The 24,051-nt window shown below is 38.9% G+C and overlaps 1 protein-coding gene and 1 long non-coding RNA gene across 14 annotated transcripts in view; one reads left to right on the top strand and one right to left on the bottom strand.

Annotated features, from left to right (window-relative positions):
* The window catches only part of LOC148684855 (uncharacterized), a 19,316-nt gene extending 14,943 nt beyond the window's left edge, over positions 1-4,373 (bottom strand). Inside the window, exon 1 of the long non-coding RNA XR_015951683.1 lies at positions 4,235-4,373. This is a non-coding gene — a long non-coding RNA (uncharacterized LOC148684855). The remainder of the gene's footprint in view (positions 1-4,234) is intronic.
* On the top strand, positions 4,121-24,051 carry PPP1R42 (protein phosphatase 1 regulatory subunit 42). 13 transcript variants are annotated; one of them, XR_015951680.1, is made up of 10 exons: positions 4,142-4,521; positions 6,923-7,120; positions 7,960-8,126; positions 8,768-8,906; positions 10,241-10,357; positions 14,870-14,987; positions 16,584-16,715; positions 18,249-18,339; positions 19,720-19,876; positions 23,740-24,051. XR_015951680.1 is itself a non-coding variant. In XM_088676386.1 (10 exons), exons 3-10 carry the CDS (start codon positions 6,992-6,994, stop codon positions 23,807-23,809), a joined length of 1,029 nt encoding a protein of 342 aa, XP_088532512.1. In that variant the 5' UTR covers positions 4,395-4,521; positions 4,621-4,694; positions 6,923-6,991; the 3' UTR covers positions 23,810-24,051. The 13 variants fall into 13 exon arrangements, 9 of the variants coding, with proteins under 9 accessions (XP_034981539.1, XP_088532514.1, XP_088532515.1 ...); XR_015951679.1 differs by having other exon boundaries at positions 18,249-18,359; XM_088676386.1 differs by lacking the exon at positions 18,249-18,339 and adding an exon at positions 4,621-4,694 and having other exon boundaries at positions 4,395-4,521.

Raw genomic sequence — 24,051 nt, 5'->3', positions numbered from 1 at the left:
GAGGGTTCAGACAAAAGTGCATGCTGGGAAATAGAACCCAGAACCTAACAGTTCCTTTTCGAGGGTGGGGGCCAAGGTATGGAGATACAGGGGGGAGGGGCCAACACTCCCCAGGGACAACAGAGGGAAGGGTATCCTACGGAAACACAGGGATGAGCCGGGGTGGAGGGAGGAGGGGCAGGATACGTCATGGATCGTGACAGGGTGGGGGGGGATCATAGGAAAGAACCACAGCAACGCGTGGCCGGGTCAGCTAGTAATTAAATATAAATTGGGACAAGTCCAGATCACAGACATGGAGTGCTGCCTGCCTCTCCATACTAGGAGTAAGAAAATGTGGTAGTTGACTTTCTCAAAGCCCTGTATGCCAGCATCTCCTACTCCACATCATCATGTTATCTGTATCATGTTATCTGCATCAGGTGATTTTGGGCTGCAATCTTCTTTACACTTACCTGACTACAGACCCACTGAAAACAGGACTTACTTCTGAGTAAATATGCATAGAAGTCTGTATTATATATTTAGTTTTGTTTAACTTATTTAAGATCTATTATATCTGTAAAACACAAAAACTGAAAAATATTGTGAATGAAAACTGCTACTGGTAACCTTGAGACCTTGGAATAAACCAGTCTCTCCAAATGAACACATAAATAATTGCATCTCAAGAGACCAAGCATTACTGAGAATACTACCTTTTGCTTATTATTCTGAGATAGAAATAATTATAAACCAAGTAAAAGGGGTTAAGGTTAAGCCTTTTTAAATACAAATTTTAGTGTTACAGGTTTAAAAAGTATTTAACACCCTCAATGGAACTTAAAAGTGTTCAATTTTTGTTAGATTGTGCCTTTTTTGGCAGCAAACTAGTTTATAGTGGCATGAATTTTTTTTATAAGCAAAAGCAGTTATTATCACAAAGTAAGGTTGTATGGATAGTGGGGCTGATTTGAAGCTGATCTGAGCTTAGTGTTTATTACCTGCGTTTTCTGCACTGAGTTGGGCCAAATTATAGAGAAGTAGCTTTGGGTCCTTTTCATATACATTGCTGGGAAAGCCTGGTTGTAGTGCAGCCTTCTACAATGCTAGTTTAGATTTTGCAATCCTGCAGCAGCCACTCAACTCAGCAACCGTGCAAAACTGATTGGAGTAACAGGCAGTCAGGGCGCCATTAGTGGCTAGTGTTGGATAGGTTCCAATCCATCTTAAGCACTGAAGCTTCCTGGATGAGCTTGGGTAAACTTTCAGCCAGAAATGGTAGGAGGGAGGTCCTGTGCCTAGAAAGAAAAGCATTGAGCCCATCTTCCAAGGCCATTTGTTTGTGATGAAGTTTTGAACTGATCTCTGCAGCTCCTGTGAGCATAAAAATCCATGCACAGAGGTAGCAAAGCAATTCTAACTTGGCTTTATCTCTCTGCCCTCACAATACAACAGTCTTTGCATGGCCAGGTGCCTCACAAGAGCTAGAAGTAGCATTGTCAAAGGCATCTGCTATCAGAAGTAGCTCAAGGTTTGAGAATGTGCTGGGTAAGGTCACTTTGGGTGTGTCCTCTGAAACTTACCTGGCAGCAGCAAGCAAGAGCATTCCAAGCAGCACTGGGTAACGGAAAATAGCCACTATTTTAATTTCCCACAATGTCCCCAAGTGATGCTATGTCAGGGGCATTGTGGGAAATTAATATAGCAGCTCAGCCAATATACAGCCATCCAGGGCTGCTCAGATGAACAGTCTCTCTCTCTCTCCATACCTACATACATATTGCAGGCCCCTAAAAAGTATTGAACTTCAGCAGCTGCCCCAGAATGCCAAGTGCTGACATTGGGTCTGACTGATATAGTTGTACCTCAACAGTGAACTAACTAACTACAGTAATTAATTTACTTTATGGAGTTCCTCAAAGACAAAGTCTTTTTGTATTCTGACACCCTGAAAATACACAGACAATATTTCAACGTTCTATGCCAGTAGATTAGAATCTTATTTCAAATCTTGATGAACAAATATTTTCTCTTAAACCTCACATAATGTATTTTTAACTGAATTAGTAACAGAGACAGCTTTAGACACCTGCAAAAACTACAGCTACAAACAAGTCAAAGGTTTGAGGGCAAGCTAAGGCTAAAATTAAGTTTAATAATATAAAAGCCCTTTTTAAGGGGATATATTTCCCAGAACAAGAACCTTTAGGGCACAGTCAGTTTTGATTGCAAATTGAAATACAGGAATAAGTTTATATTGTAATATTTACTGTCATTTGATAAGTAGGCAAATGAAATTCCAAACTTGGAAGATTTAAAAGTTTTATAGATCCTGCCAAATGCTAGGAAGAGATGAAAATGTTGAAGTTCATCTTGGATCACTCAAAAACTCATTAGAAACAATGCAACATGTGCTCTTATAACAGCACAGAACCGAGGCCAGTGACAATTAAGCACATTTATATTTCATTAACTTAAATGAGATTTCTTCATGCAACAACTGTTTTCAGGATTGGGTCCATTATGATTATATGTCCTGAAGGCTGCATAGAGATTTGTTCCGTGGGCTGGAGGGTTTTGTAGCATGTTTTGTTTCACAAAGTAAATGCACAATTGTTACTTATTTGTTGCAGAAGATCAAGATTTCTGTCCTCCGTATTACATTTTCCAAGCACTCAAATCTAAATGTTTTGTCACTGAAAATGCCATTTTCTTCTAAATAGAACAGTAATTCTGACTATGGAGAGCACAGCACAATACATGGGACAGTTGTTATGACATCAGTAGCAATAAACAACACAACCTCTCTTCCTGTTTCCAATTTATTACAGCTTAATAAACTTTAGATGAATGATTCCATTGTTAGGATCACCAGTTATCCCTCTCCAGCAGCAGCAGTGCCATACTAGTTTGTGGACATTAAAAATAACTCCCTTGTAGACTCCTTCACCACTGGGAATAACTGCATGGTTTCCCCAAATGTTTAAAAACCAGGAAACGCCTGGTGCAGCCTGTCATCCCATCCCAAGTACCAGTACTGGTAATCCCTTTCATTACATTGGAACTGGCTATTGTCTTCCTGATGTATTGTCACTACCATTTATGCTGTCACGTATGGCATTAAAGGGGGGGATGCATTAAAAAAATAAATAGTGTCACCTCTCTGCCCCTGACGAATCCTAATTACACAAAGGCATTTTACTCTAGAAAAGCCTTTTTTCTTGTCCACCTTTATACTGCAGTTGCTAAGGTGGCTTGGAAGTTTTATATACTGTCCTAGCAACTGCAATACATTAACATTATACTGTACAATTTTCCTCTGATCAACAAAGTGGATGGGTTAAGAAAGAAGCAGTAGCAGCAACTGAAGAATTCCATTTTTTACTTAGGTGGTGGTATAGCCTTGTATGGAGAGTGCCATTTCACAATGCAGTTGGAAATGTCCAGTTAAAAAAACAATGTGCAGATACAGCATGGGGAAGGCTAGAACTCTTCCTTCCTTCAAATTAAGAGTTTCTGCCTGCAGTCTTAAGTGGGGCAGCTGAAGCAAAAGTTTACTTGCAAAGTTCATAACAGAGCCCTGCTAGATGTCCTCAGTGGCAAACGAGATGCTAAGGAGAAAGAAGCCCACCTCAGACTCATTGAAATGAATGGCACTTCCAAGCAAACATGCACAGGAATGCACTTCACATCTCTCCCAAAAGGGAGTGCTCAGTTTTGGCTGGCTTAACCAATAATCTCGACAACAGAGGAAACATTAGCTGAGGAAAATAATAATTCTAGAAGTTCCACGAGAAGAACGGCGGGTTTATTATCATTCTTCAGTACAGTAATAGTACTGGGCGGGAAAGCAGCTCCAAACCCCGAGGTTTGCGACGGGGCAGATTCAAAATGAACCCCAAAACAGTAAAAAAAGAAAGTCTACCTCTTGCAAGTATTATTATTTTTCCCTATTGACGACGTCGTCGTCTGAACAATTTAGAAAAATGTGTATGTTCTGTAGCACACTTTATTATATATTCCCTATATCGTTAACAAAGCGGGGGGGGAGGATTCGGCCGTTAAATGATACGTCTCACACACACAAAATGGAATCAAGTCCCCTTTGTGAGGTAGCGACGCGAACTCAACTGCGCGCGCCGTTTCGAATGTCAGCGGCATTCAATCCGCCAGCAGAAGCCCCGACAAGAGGCAATTGCTAGGCGGCGACCGCGCGGAGCAGACACGAAATTGCGCGTGCGCAAACCCTTACCTTCTTCCTCCTCCCGGCTCTTTTCCCCCCTTCAACAGCGACTCGGGAGCGCGCTTCGCTTCGCGGGTCGTCGTAGGTGCGCTCTTGCGCCTCCCGTTGCCCGCGGAAGTGTTTGGATAGGCGACCTTCTGCCTCCATAGCAACGCGCTTTTGGCGTCTCCGTCCGTGGCGGCGAAGCCTCTTTGCCTGTGTTCACACGCGCCCTGCTGCGACCCCCTTACCTGTTGCTGGTGTTTGGCGGGAAAAGAGGTTGAGGGAAGCGCTGGGCAGAAAGACGTGGAGCTCGTGTGAGTGGGGAAGGAGACCCGTGTGCGTCGGGACGGTGAATAGCGGGGCTTCGACGGCCCGCCAGCCGCCTTCTTGAGACATATAATTTGCTATTGTAGGAGGCGCCTTAGCCCTTTCCACACTTCGTCCGAAGGGAGACGGAAGTCCTGAGGCGGAGCCCGTATCAAGTGTGGTTTGTGTGTGGCCCCGTAGAAACTGCCCCCCACCCTTTGGCGATCTTTCCCTTCCGACACTTTTATTTCCCCCAGTATGGGCTCGATCTGATAAGCGGAGAGAAAAGCGATTGGGGAGCGGGATGCAGGCAGATATGCTAGTGCTTCTTTCGCCATCTCCCCACTCTTCTTTCTATATGCATGGGTGTAGCGGGGGAGGGGAGGCAACTGCCCGCAAAAGAATAAAAATTAATACAAATACAGTATAAGGTTCTGCCCCCCCCCAAAAGCTTCTCCCCCCCAACAAAAATCCTGGCTACGCATGGTTTCAGCAGTTTTTAATACGCCAAGACAATTCCACCTCTACCAGCACGCATAACAGTAAATTGAAGTGTCCCTGCCTGACACATCGGAGAATTGTAGAATTGGAAGGGAGTAGGGACTCCCAAAATCATCTAATCCGACCCCTGCAAAACAGGAATAGGCATTCACTTGTTCTGTGGGATTCAAGACATCTTTTCAGAAAAGGGTGTTTCTGGATATTGCCTTAATGGTCAGGCTGAATTATTTTGGAGCTGGGAAAATATGATTCTCCCCCACCCCTTCAGCTAGAAGCATTTTGTAAGGACCATCTTTCATCAGCTGAATAACCCCTGCACAAAGGACAAACCATACATCCATGGGCGAAGCCAGGATTTGTTTTAGGCAGGGCAGGCTTCATGTAAGGGGGGCAGAGAACTGAGTTTACTAATTGACCAATTGTGTCGCAGGTAAGTATTTTTTATTTATTTACTTGATTTAAGGGGGCAGCTCACCCCCTGGTTACGCCCTTGCATAATCCTCGTGCCCATTACACATTTCGAAATTTCAAAAAGAGTTCAAATTCATTTGACCCTTAAACATAAAAAAGTGGTTGAAATTCCATCTTGCTATCAGCAATGCTCTGTCATTTCCTGGGCCTTTTCTGCTTGTTAAGCACTGGTATTTGTACAGATCATTTTAATTTATAAGTAGTGAACAGCGGTAAATTTATTTCTTGTCCATATCAATAGGACATCTTTCTCACAACTATTATATTGGGATTGTCCCTGGATCAAGATGAACACAATACAGTGGTGCCTCGCAAGACAAATTTAATTCGTTCTGTGAGTCAATTCATTTTGCGAAAAATTCGTCTTGCGAATCCCATAGGAATGCATTGAAATTGTTTTTGTTTGTTTGTTTGCCCATAGGAACGCATTAATTGAATTTCAATGCATTCCTATGGGAAACTGTGATTCGCTAGACGAATATTTCACAAAACGAATTCGTCTTGCGAGGCAACCTCTGATCGCAAAACCCATTCGTCTAGCAAAAAAATCGTCTAGCAGGGCATTCGTCTAGCGAGGTACCACTGTACTTGTTTGTAAAAGGTCCTAGAATTCCATATTCTAGAGGCTTTTCTGGCTAAAAAGCATTCCAATTTAATGAAAGGTTTTCAGATTTAAAAAAAACCATAGTGATATGAATCTTTGTATTCATCAGATTTGCCAGTACAGTGGTTTAAGAACAGCTTAGTTTATGAACAACTTGGATTAAGAACGCTGCAAACCCAAAAGGAGGTGTTTTGGTTTGTGAACTTTGCCTTGGAAGCAGAACATATTCCGCTTCCTGTTGAGTGTGTTCCATTTGTAAATTGAGTCCCCCGCTGCTATGGGAAAACACACCTTGGTTTAAGAACGCTTTGGTTTAAGAACAGACTTCCGGAACAGATTACAGGTGTAGCTTGACTGAAAAGCTTTGAATAAAATGTTGCCCCTATGAAAGATATATAGACACACACACCTGTACCTATAAGAATCCTGGATGACAGGTGCCATCTGAGCATAAGTCTTTATCTCAAACAGAAACAAAGCTTATTCTGAAATAGTACTTATCACTATGTTTTCCTCCCTTAAAAACTAATGGTTTTATTCATATGCAATTTTATACAGATTAAAAAAATTAAAACACAATTAGCCTACTATGTCCTGCTTCTATATAAACAGAGCTAGGATGTTAGTATAATAGTCTATACAAAATTTGGGAAGACATCTATTACCATTAATCTTTCATTTATTAGGAATATGGCTAATGGCTTTGAAAATGAGAAGAAAATCACATTGTAATTAAATTATTTCATACTAACTAGAAAATAATGTTGGAGAAAGAGTATACAATGATTTTATGACTCTGAAATATACTTTATAACTTTTTGTTTTATTTTAAGGCTGTGTGACAAAAAAGAATACATGGATATTGAATTATTGGAGTAAAAAACTGACTTTACTGCAAGATTATGGTTCGAATAACATTGGAGCTAATTGGTAAAAGCCTCAATCAGAAGAATCGCAGAGATGAGTCCTTGGCCCATTACTTGAGGAAAACGACTCATCTTAAGTTATCAAATAAAAATATAGATATAATTGTAAGAATACACTGATTATTTGAAAATGCTTCTTTTTTGTTATTTGTTTTCTGTTGTTAATAGCATTCAAAGCATTTTTATCCTTCTCTTCAGCCAAAAAGTATGTCAGAGGTGCTTACATTAGTTCAATAAAAATAAGACTCAGCTAGCAAAAGAGTCAGGAGGGAATTTGTTAAATTATATTTTATACCATTACAATCATCAGCTTGAAATTACAGCCTAAAAGACAATAACTTAGTTAATTTAAAGCACCTTTCATTTGCATTGAAAGTTTTAAATCAGAAATATAGTTTGTTTTAAATATATTTGAGTATAGTGGAAGTAAATGTATTGTTTTCAGAAATTTGCTTGAAATTTGGGGAGATCATAGCATCCCTATATTCTGGAATGATATACAATTCCAGTGTAACTGTGAGTTGGAAAATATGAGCCGAGATCCAAAGAACTAGTTCAGGCATTCATAAGGGTTTGGCTATGTGCAGTTAGAACTTTCCATTTTCTCCTTTGAACAGCAGACCCCTATGCCCAATAATAAAGTGCTTCCGAAAGTTTCTTCCATTTCAAAGGTAACTTGCTATGTAACATAGGGGGGAGGACAATTTCAGTGGCCCCTTAGATATTTAGAACGGTGTGATATTCTTTAGTTCCTAGCCATCATAAATGAAGATAATATCCATTCATTCTATATTTACAACTATATCTACCAAGGATAGTAAGATCAAAATGTTGAAGGAAGCATAAAAAGCCTATGCAGTAGGAAAAGGCTGTATCTGGGAGCTGAAGCATTTTACTTATGAGTGAACTACAGAGTAACACGCTTTCTTCATTCTTTCTCTTAGGATGACCTGTCTTTGTGTAAAAACCTTAATGTCCTTTATTTGTATGATAACCAAATTAGACAAATACAAAATTTGGATTTTGCTACAAACCTAAGACACCTATACCTCCAGAACAATTGTATTACACGAATTGAAAATCTAGCATCATTAATAAAACTTGAAAAATTGTAAGTGTAATATTATTATAATCAGATTTATTAATTGATGTGTACATTGATGTAAGAAATATAGCTACTGTATATACTTGCTGAATATATCCTATATTTTATTTCAAATATGATAATTTTGTTCACATATTCCATTAATCTGAGGACACATTAGCCCAAAGTTTGGCTAGTGATTTCATTGGATGAGTTAAGCATATGTTTGACTCGCTCCCATTGAAATCAGTTTGATTTTACAGTTTTTTCTTTGCCTGGATTATGCTTAGATTAGCAATTGATAATATCTGGAACATTTCTTTACATTTTATTAATATTTCTATAATAAAGTAATGAATTATATAGGACAATGTTCCATCCTGCCTCTATACACTGCTTTAAATTATTTTCATTTTGTTTGGGTTGTTTCCAGGTAATTCTAAATAGTTTTGCATACTCAGATTTCTCTTCAGATTTTATAAATCTTTCACCTTCTACAAAATAGATTTGCTTGTAAAAAGCTCTGATGTTTCCATGGAGCCCTATGGAAATTGGGATTTTAGTTTAATACACTTTATTTGCCATAAAATACACTTTTTTACTTTTGGAAATGTTTGTGTTATTTAAAACAAATTGGGAGAACTAAAAGCCTCTTATATACTGTTAAGGTATCTGGGCGGCAATTACATCACTGTAGTAGAAGGCTTAGAGACTTTAGAAGAACTAAGAGAATTACATGTTGAAAGCCAGCAGCTTCCCCTAGGAGAAAAGGTTTTGTTTGACCCAAGAAGTCTTCAATCGCTAGCGGTAAGAATGCAGAGTTTCAGTGACATCTGGTGAAAGATACTGATTGCGAAAAAATTACAAGAATTATTTTTAAATCTAATACCTGTTTGCCAAAGAGCTGCATTCCCATAGGATATGAATGCAAAAGGGTTAATTTTTATTATTATTACTGTTTATTTGTGCATCAAAATATGTGTAAAACAAAGGGTGTCCAATAGTAGTTCTAATTCTTATTGTTTTGCAGTAAGTTCTGTAATCATTTATGTTGCATTCATTTCTCATCATTTGATAGAATATGTTTGTCATTCCCATTACCAAGAACATTTAGTTGACATTGACCATTTGCTCAGTTAGGTATGTTTAATTTAGAAGCAAAATCCTATTATAATTTTTGTAATTGTATGAAACAAACCAAGGTTACAAGAAATGTGTGTAGATTGTTGGCTATAGAATTCTTTTTTAAAAATTTCCATTTAAAACTGAGCAAGCACAGCTTAATGAACTATGCATTATAAGCATTATATGTATTATATATACAGGGCCGGCTCTAGGTATAGTCCCAGTGGCGCGGGGCGCCAGGGCGCTGGGCTGGCAGGTGGGGCACTGCACGGCAAAGGGCGGGGGTGCCGGAGCGATCTCCGCGCCTCAGCGCCAGGGCGCCCGACCTGCTCGAGACTGCCCTGTATATATACCCATTTGATTCAGCAAAACCTGATCCTCTTGTATTCCTTCTCACTACTCATTTGTCATTTGACAACTTCAAAACTGAAGCTACAAAAAAGTACAGCTCTATATTTGTAGTTTGTTTGTTTGTTTGTTTGTTTGTTTGTTTGTTTGTTTGTTTGTTTCCTCATAATTTTTTCATGGTCAATTTACTGTGATTTGTATTATGAAAGCACGTTAAAAGTACCCATCAGTTTCAGACTATTTAGATTGTATTGTGTACTGATTATTAATTCCTCCAGGTCTGAGAGCTGTTCTAATCATCCAGTGAAAATCAAGTTAAGCAAAATCTCACTTCAAATTTTCTGCACATCTGATAAGATCTGACTTAGTGGGTAAGATCAGGTTTTCACAAGGAACAGCTGCAGAACAATGAGAAAGGCTCTCAGTCCCAGGGGAATTAACCAGTACACAATACGATCAAAATATGGGTCAAGCAAAAGTGTTGATGAGCCCTAAGTGTTCGTTATGAGGTGCTGATAAAACATACAGTTGTATGGTCCAGTGCTATGCATGTTTTACTTTAGTGAGAAGTTAGTCTCACTAAGTTTAATCAGGTTTATTCTCTAGTAACCACATATGATTTCAGCAGTTAACTTGACTTTTCTTTTTAAATGTTAATTTCATTGCAGAAGTCTTTAACAGTTTTGAATATCAGCAATAACAATATTGATGAAGTGAGTGATTTAGCAATTCTTGAAAATATCTCCCACCTTATAGCTGTTGACAACCAAATTCAACATGTGAAGGTAATAAAGAGGAAATAAGATTGATAAGCATATATAGGAAATAAAAGCAGTTAATATTTAATAATCTTTCAGTGGTTTGAATTATTCATTTTTATGGGATAATTTAAAGTTAATATGCATGAATATATTTTTCTTTTTCTGTGGCCAAAGGAGATTAAGTCCCATTTCACTAAGTGGCTTTTACAACACTGTTTATCACACTTACTTTTATCTGTTTATTTACGGTATTTCATATACCGGTAATTTATATACTGCTTGATTGTAGGAAGAAAACCTCAAAGTGGTTTACAAAAAAAAAGATAAAACAATAACTTTGTCACTAAAAAAAAAATGCAACCATCATTTAAAACATATAGAAAGTTAAAACCATAACGGAGTAGGCTGAAACATTTATCTAAGAGGATTAAACAGATCATGGACGGCAAGGTAATCAATGCTTATTAGTCATGATGACTATATATTACATACACGATCAGAGGATGCATGTCTCTCAGTATCACTTGCTGGGAAACAGTAGGAGAGGACTACTGCTCTCATGCGCAACTTTTGGGCTTCCTATAGACAACTCTTTAACACCATAAGAAACAAGATGTAGGATGCATTTGGCTTAACATAGAAGGCGCTACTTAAGCTTTTTAAAAATTAAAATACTAATCCATGTGGTTACTAGGTATAGGTTTCTGTGAGGAGGGAGCACCCCACTAGCTACTTCCTAGGGTGCAGATGTGATGCTCTGTCCTGTGCTATATATGAACCACCAAACAGAGAGTTAGCACTGTCAGCTCTGTGATCCTAATCACATATACACATGCCAAGGTTTCTCATTTTGTTCTATGCAACCAAGTGGCATGTATGCCAAAAAATGGATCTCCTGTCTCCATGTCGTACAATATAGATCCCCCTTTATGCACATAACCATGGATTGTGGCCTATAGGTTCAGATTATAAGACTGTCACTTTTAAATAACTAAAGTAGTACAATTCCTATTTATTTCAGAAGGCCTTACGCTGGTTCAGTGGGAATATGGTTGTAAATCTTTAATTTATTCAACCTTTTGCCATTATTGATTCTGACAACAAGATATCAAAAAGATGAATTCCTTCACTTCACAATTCCGTCAGGAACAAGAAAAAATATATAGATTTTCTGAAAGAGATAATGGCAGACCGTCAGAATGATGACAAATTGCTGTCTACAGATGTAGTTAGGGCAGTTGAGCTAGACACAGCCGATAAAAATTGGAGTACACTGGTCAAATACAGGTTCTTAAATGGCCATCATTAATTGGGAAGAAGGCTGCTGCTAGTACTACGGATGTCATCTGAGGCTTTCACCTCCCACAGTTTGCCTAGAATATAATTTGCTCTTTAGTATTTTGTAGCAGACCTCTAAGTGATAGCATGACATGATCATTTATCAAACAGAGACTGCCCAAAAAAGTGTCTAGTCCCTTTAGTACAGCTTATTGAAAGGCTGCAAAGTGAAAGCACTTTATTAGAGACAGGAAGGCAATGAACAACTAGAGCGTATCCAAAGGGTAATCATATTTCAACATGGGATTAGTACCTTCTTAGATAAACATACAATGGCGTGAGCAGGTTCTGGATCATTTATCAAGTGAGTAGTAGTCAACAAAAATCTGGAAAATTATGTGGGTACATTCATCAAAGTTTAGCTATTTACTTTGCAAGGTTCCAAGAAATATATACTATTTTACATTTTCAAAACCAGCTTTAGTTGAACTAATTTTTCAAGGGCATTCTATTTTTTCATGTATATGAAGATGATTTCAATGGAATTTACAATGTAAATTTTGACATTTGTGGAGACAACAAAGGCAGAGTTTAGGTTGATAAGAGATTCATGTGAGCCAGTGTAATTGCATGTACTTGGACTTTGTTTCAGTTTGGGAAATAAAATGCCAAATTGTCCAGACATGTAATTTACACCTTAAAGTTTAGATATGCAAAACATTGTATTTGATATGAAAATATATCCTGATATATTTTTATATGTGAGAAACAATATGTGCATTTTTATTTAGTAATCAGAGCATAATATTATGCACATAACTATGAATAAAAACAGTTCCTTGAGGTTAATGTTACAGAAGCAGAATGTTTCTACAAATAGCTCATTGTGGGAAAGCTTAAAAAAAAATCTCCATGTTGCTTTCCATGTTCTGCATGACTCTTCTGGCAAACTTGAAATTTAACAGTCCAAGGATTCTGGATTTTCCCAAATATGAAATACTTGCATCTGGTTTGTCTGGGTAACTGATACGACACTAGAAAACATTGAATAGCTTAAGATGTTCTGTTGTACATTGAAAAGTAACATTTCCAACCATTTAATCCAGCTAGGACATAGCATGAAGCTTCTGTATGTATGTATGTCTGAAACTTGATAGAGAACCATACGTGTAGACAGGACCTGCCCATGCAGTTCCCCTCACTGATCCAAGATCTGGTTCTGTCCAGGGGGAACCCTTTCAAAAACTTACCATTTTGCCACTCATCTATCTAGGAGCAGGGCAGGCACAACACACCTTTTGTCACATAACTGTACATGTGCATCCCTGTGTACTGAGCCACAAGTGTTTAGTGATAATCATTGTGAATGAAATGTAGGAATGCAAATACAGTAATAATAGATAATAACTTGGATTCCGAAAAAAGCCAGTGGAAGAGGGTTGGCAGAATGTAAATTTCCTTCTCCCCTCCTCACTGACAGTCCTCTAAGAAGCCTCTCTTGAGGGTCAAATACTATCCAGAATAAGGGGAGCACTGTGGCATGGGGGGTGAAAAGGGAGTTGCTAAAAATGAGGTGGAGGCATCATTAAGCAGGATCGCTACACACAGAATGTGCTCTGCTTGAATTTCAGTGGTTCTCCCCGCAGCCCACCTCATTCAGGAGGGCTGATGGGAAGGAAATCTGCCTTGTTAACATACTTATAACTCTCCCTTTGTCTGTAGAGATATCAGGGTGGCCTACAAAAATGTGAGTTAAAATTAGCCATGGCAAAACAGTATAGTGAGCAAAACTCTAAAAAAAAGTTAAAAACAAATAGAACAAACTAAACAGTAATCAACTTCCACTGGCACTTAGATCCTGAGATCTAAGTCACTGTAAAAGTTACAAAATTTTCAATAAGAGCGTCAAGAGAAAGAGAATTGTTAATATTTACACAGATGGAAGTGAAAGTTTTTCACAACTGGTGGAAAAAGCAAATTAGTTTCAATTCAGTTGCCAAGTGCTATTATTTCTGGCTGCTGACAACAGTATCCAGAAGAGCAATAAGGTACTTGAGCAGTGCATTTCCACAAGAATTCCCATATCTGCCAAATCTTATAAGTCATACAAGCCATGTTAATCTGTTTATATATTGTAGTAATATAAAAGAAAAACTAGGTCAGATTGCCCTTAATAAAAAAAAACCCATACTAGATAAAGGTTATGTAAAAACACAAAACTTTCCTTCTCCTAGCTCAGGCCAAGAAAATAACAGATGTGGAGGACATTTATTAATTTTATTCTAAATAATTGTAATGAAGGAATTGTCTACCTGTGGCTTCCTCTCCATGAACAAACAACTCTGAATTCATTGGCAAGTGAAGGGTCTTTGTATATTGTAGAGTGCCATCAAAACCACCACCACCACCACCACCAGTAGTAATATTCCAGTGCAATCTACCAAGGTTTCATATATATTCAGTCAGCTATATTATTGCCGGAATCCAGAGATACACCTCCACATATGGGGAGTCTATTTTCTTCATGTAGGCCCTAATGCAACTTGCTTGAGGAAAATCAAGCCATATATACAGATATTTTTGCATGTAAGCCCCTATAATTGAGCACATGTATTGTGCAACATCGTGTGTGTGTGTGTGTGTGTGTGTGTGTGTGTGTGAAGACCTGTGCAAGTGGTAGCTTTTAAAGATTAGACAGATTCATGAAGAAACAGGCTATTGATTACTGGGCATGATGACACTGCTCAGCTTCCACAGTTGGAGGCAGCAATGCTTCTCAATACAAGTTGCTGGAAACCACAGGAGGGGAAGAGTGCTCTTTTTTTCCCCCCAAATCCTGCTGGTTTCCCACAGGCCTCTGGTGGGCGACTGTGAGAAGAGGATGCTGGCTGAGATGGGCCACTGGTCTAATGCAGCAGGCTCTTCTTATGTTCTTATGTGTTTCTAGTGTTCTGGATTTTGGCCTATATTTTACATTTTACCTTTACAGTAGAAAGTGAAGATCAAAGGGTTGAAATCATGTTTAAGGAACAATTATTAGAAGGTTGCTTTTTGGCTTTATGTGTAAAGCATTGTGTTTGTTTCTTAATTTAACATACCACATGCCATCATGTTATTACTTTATAAAGGTAGCTGTGTAAATAACATTTCTTTAGAAAGTTTACATTTAATTGAATAAACAGAATTATGAATCCACTTAGTTACAGCATTGACCTAAGTTAGCAAAAGTATTGACTTTCTTTTCTTTGGTATTTGCAGGACTTGGAGTTTGTGCTGGGTATATGGACCAACCTGCGCAAATTAGAGCTGAATGGAAATCCTGTTTGCCAGAAACCAAAATATAAGGACAGAGTTATACAGCAATCAAAATCCCTTGGTAAAATAATATACTTTCAGAGAGCACTTTTATTTTACCAGAAATTAATCCATGCATTAAATCTGCAATCCAGTACACACTTACCTGGGAAGAAGTCCCACGATGGGGCTTACGTCTGAGTAGACATGTCTAGGATTGTGTTGCATACCATACAACAAATTTCCTGCAAATATGTAAGCTAAGTGGGTATAGGATTGTAGCCTTAGACTTATATATAGGCCAACAGATGTTACTAGGTCACAAAAAATTACTAGTTTGCCTGTCCCATATACCTTATTGGTTGTTAGCAACCTTCAAAATACATTTTTAGTAGAAATAACTTGCTTAGACACCTGAGGCAATTCTTACTCTCCACAGGGGTCCAGGGAGAGGCCTATAACAAGCCACTACCTAATCCTATGTACATTTACTCAGAATCAAGCCCCACTGAATTAACGGGGGCTTCCTCTTAATAAATGTACAGAGGATTGCATTTTTTATCATCAGTTTTAATTTATTTTATCATGTGTTTATTCCACCATTTGTCTGAAGTTTGGCAGCTTTCACCCATGGTCCTCATAACTATTCATGGCTGAGCAGGGATTTCAATCTGGATATCCCCATTTTAGGTCTGGCACTTCGCCAGATTAATTTTCACATTCACTGACATATGTGTAATATGACATAATGGTTTCTCCTGCTCTTTTTGTTTCGTATAATAGTGCAAATTAAAAAGGGAGAAAACTGCTAAAAATCCTACCAGAACAGACCCCACCTCCCAAATTTTATCTCCAACTTCAGCTGCTGCTGTACAACTGTAACAGCTATGTTTCTATACTGTCAGCTGAACAGAGGCATGCAGCATTGCTCTCTTGTCTTCAAAATTATCTTTAAGTCATATCTTATTTATTATTGTGGTTACAATCAAGATTTACTATAACAAAAAGAAATTAATTGACCACAGAAAGGTTCTTAAAAAAAATAAATGCAGCAATAATATAGAATCTTGTTGAAATAAAACTCTCCTAAAAGTAAGCAGTAATAATTCCAGGCAGACCTCCCATGACTCTTCCAAATTTTGGGTGCCACAGACAAAGAAGCCCTGTCTGAAATATCCAATTGAGAAATGTCTGCTGTATTTCTTATGAAGAATGAAGCCTTCAAGCTCACACGGAGGAAAGCACACAGTCACCTGCCAGAATCAGGTTGTGCAGATAGAACTACTACAGAAGCCCTTAGGATGCAACCCAGGATGCTGGCACAGCCACTCTCTTCCCCCGTGAAACCTTTCCTATATTCTGCCAAAGAACTGGCAGAGCACTGGTGGTGGTTGTGCTACCCCACAGTAGGGCTCACATCACTGAAGCATGGAGATGAGATTTTCTCTTGTGCTAGGAATCTAGCACCTATACCATAGCAGGTGGAGATTAGGGAAACAAACTGGTGTTTCAGGTCTGGCATAACCATTGATGGTGAAAGAACAATTCATACTGAGGCAAAAGTTTCTCCATGGTATTGACTTCCTAAGAATACTAGAGCCACATCTAGAAAAGGATTGGGTAAGCCAGAGTTAATCAGCATTTTCTTGATACATGTTCACAAATATTACCCCTTCAGAGTCCCTTGATGGAAAAGAAATAAAAGAAATGGAAAGACAATTCCTGATGAATTGGAAAGCATCCAGAGATGCCAGGAAGAAAAACAGGGCAGAAAGTATGATGAATGAACATGCACCATATTTACATCTTGGTACACAAACTTTATCTTCATGATCATTTACAGAATTAAGACAATAGGCTGTTTAGAAGGAAAAGGTTATAATGCTTTTAAGATTACAGTGGTACCTCTACTTACAAATTTAACGCGTTCCGAACGCACGTTTGTAAGTCGAAAAAATGTGTAAGTCGAATCCCATAGGAATGCATTGGGAGAAAAAAATCGTAAGTCGAAGCAACCCTATCTAAAAATTCATAAGTAGAAAAAATCCTATCTAAACCGCATCCAAGATGGCGGGGGGAGCTCCGTTCGCAAGTAGAAACATTCGTAAGTAGAGTTATTCGTAAGTAGAGGTACCACTGTACTCCTGGGAGTGTTCAGTCTTTTTGGTGAATGCTGGGGGGGGGGGTCAACTGGCATGGCCAACACTTCTTCTGAAGCAGTTCTCAAAAGGATTGCTCCTAGAAGCTCTCTTCAACATTTAAAACCCAGATGGCTCCCTGGAATTCCCTAGGAACCTAAATTCAAGGAACAAGAAGAGTGATGGCTAGATGAATCTGACCAAACATGGTTACAAGCTCATCTTTGTGTCTACTGTGTGCAGTGGCGGAGCTTCATGCTCCGGCACCGGGGGGCGGGGGCGGAGAGCAGACAGGGGCGTGGCTGGCACACGTCCCAGGGCTATGGCACGCCACCCACAGGAGCGTGGCGCCCAGCGCAAGCGGGGGGACAGCCGCGATGGCACCGCAGCGGGATCGTGCTGCCGGGGGCGGGGTGCTCCCCCCACCCCCCTCTTCCTCCGCTAGTGACTGTGTGGCAGTGGTTATGGGCTTCTCTGCCACTATTACATCTTAAGGTAGCCATCCAGCAGTTTTCCTTTGTGGTAAAGGGTTTTCTCAGATGAAGGGGTTTGTCCCATTAATGGCCTGCTATGACAAATTTGCCAGGCACTTCAATAGTAAAGTTACTCAGATGCATTCTAAATTGGATGCTAAGTTTAGTTGTCCTATAGAGCCTTCCAGAGGACTGACTGGTCCACTGTTACGAATCAGTTTCAATTACTGCAACACAAGGACATGGACAAGTTGCTCTATTGTATGTAGTAGCCAATCATGTGCCTTCTCCTCCTGGTTGGTAAGATCAAGCTGAAAGGCAGCTTCAGGCATGCTCAGATGAAAGCAACTAGACCCATTTCAGTCTGACTGCATGCCAGGTTTAGTGACTGAAACTGCTTTGGTTGCCCTGGTCAGTGACATTTGTCAAGAGAATAACTGGGAGTGTGTGGCCCTATTGATTCTCTTTGATTACTCAGTGACTTTTGGTACTATTGGCAATGGTATACTGCAGTGCTTTCATTTCTATCTCCAAGGACAGTTCCAGAGAACAGCATTGGATGACTTCTGCTTGACCTGTAGGGGTTGTCCTGTTGAGTTCTGTAGGCTTAAATCTTGTTGCAGATGCTATTTAATATCTATATAAAGCCATTGGGAACAGCCATCAGGGGATTTGGAGCAACTTGTCATCAGTATGTTGATGACACCCAACTCTGTCTCTCTGTTCCATCAGTACCAGAAGAGGCAATGCAGGCCCTGAACCAGTGTCTATCTGAAGGCAGTAATGTGCTGAATGTGGATCAGTAAATTGAAGATGAATCCAGGCAAGCCACAGATATTGTGGGTGGGTAGTTCTCTTGCCCAGGAGTTGGCAGAACTTGGGGTTGCACTTGAACAACAAGGTGCATCATTTGGGGGTGCTTTTGGAACAATCTTTGTCATTTACGACTAGGAGAGCTTATGTCCATTTTGGCTGGTATGCCAACTACAGCTATTTCTGGATAGGGATATTCTAGCCATGGTTGTTATTGTGATGTCCAAATTGGATTTTAATGCATTCTTTCTAGGACTGTACTTGAAGGTGTTCCAGAAATTTTAACTAGTGCAGAATGCTAGTAGGGGTAGCACACTGTGAGCATATTTTAAAAGAGCTGCATCAGTTGTCAATTGTTTTCTGGGTCCAGTTGAAGTTGCTTACTTTGACATGTAAAGCCCTAAGTGGCCTGGAACAGAAATGTATGAAAGAATGCATTTTGCTGTATTGACATGCCCATGCTCTCTTCTTTGTAACCTCTAAATGGGATGAAATACATTGTGAGAGGACCTGCTGAAGGGCCTCTTCATTGGTGGCTCCTTGTGTGGAATTCCCTCCCCAGTGGTCTTATTCCTATATACTTTTGGGCCATAAGTTCAGATTCAATTTTTTCGGAAACCATTTAGAAGATGAGAGACCTGACTGGAAAAATAGCTTAGCTTGCTGCTGGTGGTATTACTAAATTGTTGTATTGCTTTGTTATTTATTTGGGGGTTGTGTTATTTTATGCTTTGTTTTTACATTGTCTGATTTTGTTGCCCTGTGGCTTGTACGAAGTGCAATAGATAAATCTTCTAAATAAATAAACAAAGTCTACTCACCCTTTTTGATAATCCAGTAAAATGATTGATGAATGGGTTATTTATCTTCTGTAGCAAATCTTCAAAATATTTTATAGGAACAGTTTTGAATTACATTTACCCAGTACCGTATTTTAAAAGTTTATGTACTTTTATCGTGTATTTGAGCAGTACAGTAATAGTATTGCTGCCTGTAGATAGTCACTGTGTAAAAGTAGTTTTTTAAAAATAATAGTAATCATTATTTACCTATTTATGTCACTTTCCACAGTCTTAGTTTGTAAAATGAGTAACAGAGCAAAGGCTTCTCTTTCACCATCATTTTTCTGCTACTTCCAATTTCTAACTGAAAATTCTGCTTGGATAATGTTCTCAGGCACTTTGACATAAAACATGCAGTAATGTTTATAGTTTATTTTTGGAAAAATGCTATACTTACATACATTATCCATGGTTCTGTTAAATTATATTTCCACTTTATCTAGTTATTATATATTTTGCAGGTGTAACCATGTCTTCATTGTTTTGGTTAATATTTCAGAAAAAAAGTTTTTGAATGATTAATGCATGCATGTTTTTGTACCCTCCAGATAATAATGACAAAGTCCACCCCCATTTTCCTATTTACTATTTCCCAATGACCAAAGAAAAACCAAATTTTGCAATTTTGTCTGAGATGCATAGATCTGCTTATAGTAAAGAATCCCATCGAACCATCCATGAAGAAAGAGTTACTGAGAAAATCAGGTATGTTTCTTGTAGCACACCTTTGGAGTCCATCAGTGTATGAAACTTCTGCATAACTGAAAGTTCTGCATAAATGAGGGGCTGGAAGTGCACTGTTTAGAGAGATGGGTTCACAGAGGTTAATCCACTAAAATTTATATTGACAAGAGAATGCATACTAATAAAGAGAGGGAGGTTCAGCTTCCTGTGTACAGCTGTAGCACACAGGGACTATTTTGTTGATATTTGAACAATTTTTGTTTTTTAAGTTCTTCTTTTTTCTATTTCATATTTTTAGCCAAATTCTGGTTTAGGCTGATCACATTTTGTAACTGATAGGGCCAAACTAGATACGTGTAACATTATTGTGATGGTCCTTTTTAAATAGGAATGTCATTTATGGTAGTGTGTTGTGTGTGCGCGGGGCGGGGCGGGGCGGGGCGGATTTCCAATCTATATTTTGAAGTAACTGGGGGGGAAAGCCCCTTATAGGGTGATTGGAGTGAAGAAACAGCACTTCTCCAATACTGTTTACTGTGAAAGCCTGGAAGGAGAGCTCAATTGATCCTTCTGCCAATCCACTCCTGTGTCCAGTCACATCTGCCCTTGCATTTGAAACTAGGTCAGTATGTTGGGAAATAAAAGAAAAATTTACACAAATTGTGAAATTATTTCCTAAATTTTATTACTGTTCTTTAAATGTTTCTGATATTTGCATTGCATAGTAAGCTGTATTAGAGTTAACCAATGTTTTAGGGCAGAAAATTCAGATTTTATTTTCAGTACTTCCAGCCCCACAATCTACTCCTTCCCTTGCTTGTTGATACTTTGCTAGACTACATGACTGATAAGAGTGGTACAGAATCACCACAATCCAAAATTTCTGATAGCCCATGCTGATAACTTGCTGATCTACATGGCAAACCGAATCAGTAGCCTACTGACTGTGTAGACCAGGCATCCCCAAACTGTGGCCCTCCAGATGTTTTGGCCTACAACTCCCATGATCCCTAGCTAACAGGACCAGTGGTCGGGGAAGATGGGAATTGTAGTCCAAAACATCTGGAGGGCCGAAGTTTGGGGGTGCCTGGTGTAAACTGTATATGCAGCTGATTCTAATGCATGTCTGTATTTTTTTCTCAACACAGCTAGTAGCAATGAGGGTAATTTAAAACAAGAAATGGAGTATGAAGTTAAACTTCCCAGAACCACTTCCTGGACCTAGGTGTAGGCTTCTTGCACATGTATTTTTTAAAGCCAGGAGATCCATGGCCTTAAAACTGCTCTTATGCATCGTATATAGGATGTGATCCAAGGATATCTGAGTGTACCAGTAAACTGTGAAACTATCATTGAACTCAAGGATTCTCCCTTCGTCCTTCACTACTGAAAGTGCAAATCGTCTCTTGCAGTGAGAGGAAACCACATGCTGGACTCAGCTTTGATAGTTTCTGGGGGAAGTGAGGACTAGGCTAACGGCACTGATTTTCTATTCAGTAATATGTGCGCACTGCAGAAGACCACATGAGCATGGTTGAATTCTGAATGTGCCTTCCCTAAGTTGCCTGGCAGTAGCATTCTGTGCTCCTGTTAGGATAAATCTCCCAGTGGAAACCTGTCTCCACAGCAGACCGCCCTAGTTGGGCTTTACAGTTAGACAGAGAACAGACTCCTTTATCAGAATGATCTGGAAAACATTTGGATTGCCAGAATTAAGATAAATGGGGAATTTTTAAATGTAAAATACAGAGAATACATCTGTGCAAAGAACACAAAAGAAATACAGATATCAGGCATTGGGTAACTGAAATTCAGATAATAAGTAAAATAAAAAAATTCCTTCAGTAGCACCTTAAAGACCAACTAAGTTTTTATTTTGGTATGAGCTTTCGTGTGCATGCACACTTCTTCAGATAGAGAAGGGGTGGGGAGGGGTGGGGATGCCTGGGGACTTCTATTTCACTGTATCTGAAGAAGTGTGCATGCACACGAAAGCTCATACCAAAATAAAAACTTAGTTGGTCTTTAAGGTGCTACTGAAGGAATTTTTTTATTTTACTTCGACCCAGACCAACACGGCTACCTACCTGTAACCAGATAATAAGTGTTCTGCATTTTCATTTGCATAGCACATATCTTTCTAGTCCTAACGACAGTATATCAAGCAGTCATTAAGAATACATTTCCATACCCACAGTCTGGGAGTAAGTGTCATTGAACTTGAGGTTTTGTGTTCTGAGTAGACATGCCACAAGATTGTGCTGTACACTCAAATGCATATTTTTTACTTATAGAAACCAATGATTGTATGTTCTATCTAGCGGCATTACAGTTTGCATTGTGTAGGGATTTTTTAGATTTAACATTTAGGCTGAAATCCTGTGCATACTTACTGTGCATTAATATCCATTGAACAAAATGGTATTTATTTCTGAGTAAACATACATAGGATTGTACCATTGAACATATATACTGTACTGGGGACTATACTGTTTATTTAACATCTACAAAAAGCTGTTAGGAGCGAACCTCAGGATATTTAAAATGTGGTGTCAGCAATATGCTGATGATATCCAGCTCTATTTCTTTGTTACAGTTGAATCAGATGTAACTGTACAGGTTCTGAACCTGTGTCTGGATGTAATAATGAGAGCAAGTAATTTGAAATTGAATCCTTACAGGGTGGGAGTGGGTGGGTGGGTGGTTCCAGGGTCCAGCAGTTGGGTGACGTGACTGTTCTGGATGGGGTTGCTCTCCCTTCTAAAGAAGGAAGCACACACTTTGGGAGTGTAGCTTGATTCATTTCTGTCTTTGGAATCCCAAGTGGCTATGATGGCTAGGACTAGGAGTACCACACATCAGCATTGCTGTAACCTATTCCTGGACCCAAATAACTTGGCCACTGTGGCCATGCATTGGTAACATCAAGAACAAACTACTGTACTGTAATAATGTGCTCTATGTGGAGCTTTCCTTAAGCTTGGTCTGTAAACTGCAGAATGCTGCTACTATGTTACTCTGCGGGGTGTCCAATTATATTGAAATTGAAATTGAAATACTTTGTCACTTGTACAACTTGTATACAGTGGGATTACATAAGCACCCCCAATCAATGTGTATATTGCACTACTTCTAAGGGAGCTGCACTGGCTCCCAATAAGCTACCAGGCCAGGTTCTAAGTTTCTAAGTTTTGGTTTTTGTCTATAAAGGCCTAGACGACTTGGGGCTAGAAAACCTACAGGAGCATCTTTTTCCTTACTGCTCTGTTCATGCATTTTATTCAGCTGAGGAGGCCCTCTTAGTTATACCACAGTCTCAATGAGTAAAAACTAAGGAGAGAGCCTCTGCAGCAGCCCTCTTTTTATGGAACCACCTCCCCTCTCACAAGCACCAACACTGATGATATTTTGGTGCTTGTTAAAAACACAACTGTACTCAGGCTTTTCCTCACATTTAATGTGGAGGAGTCAGATACTGATTTCCTTCGGGTTACCAGCTACAATCATATTCATTTCATTATGATTTTGCTGTTTGAACAGTTTCATTGTGATTGGTGTTTTATACTTGTGCACACCAGCTCAATGCAGATTGTAATAGGTAGTAGGTAAAATATTTTTATAAATAAATATATCCATTTATAGTGCACTTCTATACATACCAGTAATCTGTTTAGAAGAATGTGGGTATAGGATTCCAGCCTTAATGTACTGCCAGAAAAAAATGTATGTGGAATATGGTATATTGAACACTTATGCAGAATTTAACAGAAGCTAAAGCATAGAATATAAACACATCTATGGAGGCAAATGACACCAAACTGTTATTGTATCCAGAATTATTTTTATATTTAAAATAATTGCTTTACAATGTTTTGTTCATGTAGCCATTCACCCCTGAAGAATCCTCAGAAAAGCTTGTCTGAACCTCACCTCCTAAGACAAATGCCTCTTTAAGAAGATACTGGAAAAGCAACATCTTTTTGTGTTATCAAGAGAACAAATGAGTGCATCAAACCAACTATGAAGAAAAATTGAATGTAGTGGGGAAAGTTTTATATTTTAATCAGAAAACACAAAGGCATGTTTTAACAGTTTTTCATTGCTGGCACAGTAATTTTTCATAATACAAAAGCAGTATTTTGTATAACAGATCCAATATATCTATGTAACTTCATAAATAAAAAGTTTAAAGTAAA

This window comes from Zootoca vivipara, chromosome 8, assembly GCF_965207765.1.
Source record: "Zootoca vivipara chromosome 8, rZooViv2.hap1.1, whole genome shotgun sequence".
Classification (NCBI taxonomy): Eukaryota; Metazoa; Chordata; class Lepidosauria; order Squamata; family Lacertidae; genus Zootoca; species Zootoca vivipara.
The sequence above is the reverse complement of the archived record's forward strand: the minus strand, read 5'-3'. Positions and strand labels throughout refer to the sequence as shown.

Excerpts from the sequence above, each read along its gene's own strand:
- PPP1R42 (XM_035125648.3), top strand. The coding sequence starts at position 6,992 with ATGGTTCGAATAACATTGGAGCTAATTGGTAAAAGCCTCAATCAGAAG. Across the intron at positions 7,121-7,959 it reads ATAAAAATATAGATATAATT|GATGACCTGTCTTTGTGTAA; the intron begins GTAAGAATACAC and ends TCTTTCTCTTAG. Across the intron at positions 8,127-8,767 it reads TTAATAAAACTTGAAAAATT|GTATCTGGGCGGCAATTACA; the intron begins GTAAGTGTAATA and ends TATACTGTTAAG.